General features: G+C 59.0%; 1 protein-coding gene across 1 annotated transcript in view; it reads left to right on the top strand.

The window, feature by feature from the left end:
* Positions 1 to 1,650: 1,650 nt before the first annotated feature.
* The window catches only part of KIFC1 (kinesin family member C1), a gene marked incomplete at its 5' end in the record, with an annotated part of 37,341 nt that continues 37,061 nt past the window's right edge, over positions 1,651 to 1,930 (top strand). The window contains one exon of the mRNA XM_027909324.1: positions 1,651 to 1,655. Coding sequence (XP_027765125.1) covers positions 1,651 to 1,655 — 5 coding nt within the window. The remainder of the gene's footprint in view (positions 1,656 to 1,930) is intronic.

Raw genomic sequence — 1,930 nt, 5'->3', positions numbered from 1 at the left:
AGTGTAAGGAAGGGGATAGGGTTAGGGTTAACAAGGGTTAGGGTTAGTGTTAGAGTTAGGGTTAGGGTTAGGGTTAGAGTTAAGGTTAGGATTTAGGGTTTGGGTTAGGGTTAAGGTTAGAGTTGAGGTTAGATTCAGAACGGGGAAAGATACCTGCCAGTTCAAAGGTGATTTGCGCAGGCAACTCTTGCTCTTTGTGTAGTGCCGAGTTGTGCACCACCTGCTCTTGAGAGACAGAGGCTCAGGGCTTTCTTTCCTCTTTTGGTGGTCCAAGCATGGGGGTGGCACAGCAGCCAACCATAGCCTCAAGAAAAGCCCTGCCAGCCCCTCCTCCCTCATTCCGTGCCTCAGTTTCCCCACCTTGAGCAGCTCTTGGGGACCTGAGGGGTGGCATCATCCCGCCCCAGCACCACCCCCTCGAGTTCCTCTCCTCCACCAAGCTAGGGGGGCCCAGCGGACACGACCCCCAGTCCCTGCACCCCGGTGACACGGGGGGCTCCCCACAGCCCCCACTCAGCCCATCAGTCTCAGCCCATGGAGCCGACCTGGTCCTCCTCCATGTCCTGGCAGAGCCGGGGGGGCGCAGGGCTGGGGACACGGACCCGAGGTTGGGGACACGACGCTGTCACACGGAGGAGGGGACAGGAAGCCAAAGCCCCCTGCCCTCCTCACTCTTCTGACCTCTCCCACCCTTTTCCTGTCGTTTTAGGGGGGTCCCAGCACTTTTTGGGGTGTGCTGGGTGCCATGTTGAAGGGCAGGTGCCCTCCCAAAAGCCCCCAAACATCCCCGCCATCCCCAGTGATGTCACCACTGTCCCTGTGACATCTCTGCTGTTGCCAATGATGTCACAGCTGTCCAGTTGGTGTCATCACAGTCCCTGTGACATCACCAGACAGTTGTGATGTCACTGGTCTCCAGCGATGTCACTGCTGTCCCATGAGATGTCACCACTGTCCCATGTGATGTAACTGCTGTCCCCAAGGGTGGTCCCTGTATCCCCAAAATGTCACTGCTGTCTCTGTGATGTCACCTCTGTCTCAAGCGGTAGCACCATGTCCCCATGATGCCACTGATGTCCCCTGAGTCTCACCAGAGCCCTGGGATGTCACTGGTCTCCTGGGATGTCACTGCTGCCCCCTTCAGCAAAACTGAAGGCAGAGGGCCCAGCTCCCTGCAGCTGTCCTGTATCCCAGGGTCGGAGGCTTGTGCAGGACTTGCAGCCAGCAGGGGAAAGAAAGAGCTTTCCTTTTCCCTCTAAAGGCTCACGTGCAAGAGCTGAACAGCAGCACAACCTCTGTTCCGGTGAGGTCCTCCCTCAGCCAGTCCAGGCAGCGCTCCAGCACAGCCAGTGCCCAGGGAGAATCGCCCAGCCCGGCCTGTTCTCTCTGACAGAGCTCCTGAGCTGGGAAGATGGGGTTGGCAGGTCCAGGCTGGGCTTGCTTGGGCTTTGCTGGGCTGGGCAAGGGCTGGGAGCTGGGAGCATTGGGGCTGCTCCTCCAGCTCCTGCTCTCACCGTGTTCTCCTCCTTTCCTTTCCCACTCCACTGGCAACCCGCACGGAAAATGGGGTTTACAGACACCCCTGTAACTCCCAGTGGGTTTGTCCCTGTCGTCAGGAATCTGCCCTGTGCCAACCCCTGGGGTCGTCTGCACCAGTTCTGGTGGGGAATTGCCTGCGCTTGGCTTGGCTTGGCAGGGCAACACGTCCACAGCTCCTCCTCTCCTGGAGGACCGAGAGCTTCTCCAGGGGGACATAGCACCTGACCCTTGTCCTTGGATGAGGCAGAAACATCCCCTTTGTCTTCCCCTTCTCGGGGCGTGGGGCGAAAATCGCCCTTGTCACGGAGCAGCTGCAGGCTCTGCTCCTCCGGTGATCCAACAGCGGCCCCTGCTGACCGGGATTGGAATTGCGCCAAAAAGCCAGGAATAC

This window comes from Empidonax traillii, unplaced genomic scaffold (assembly GCF_003031625.1).
Source record: "Empidonax traillii isolate 1590-97213 ecotype Southwest subspecies unplaced genomic scaffold, ASM303162v1 scaffold2064:size44713, whole genome shotgun sequence".
Classification (NCBI taxonomy): Eukaryota; Metazoa; Chordata; class Aves; order Passeriformes; family Tyrannidae; genus Empidonax; species Empidonax traillii.
The sequence above is the reverse complement of the archived record's forward strand: the minus strand, read 5'-3'. Positions and strand labels throughout refer to the sequence as shown.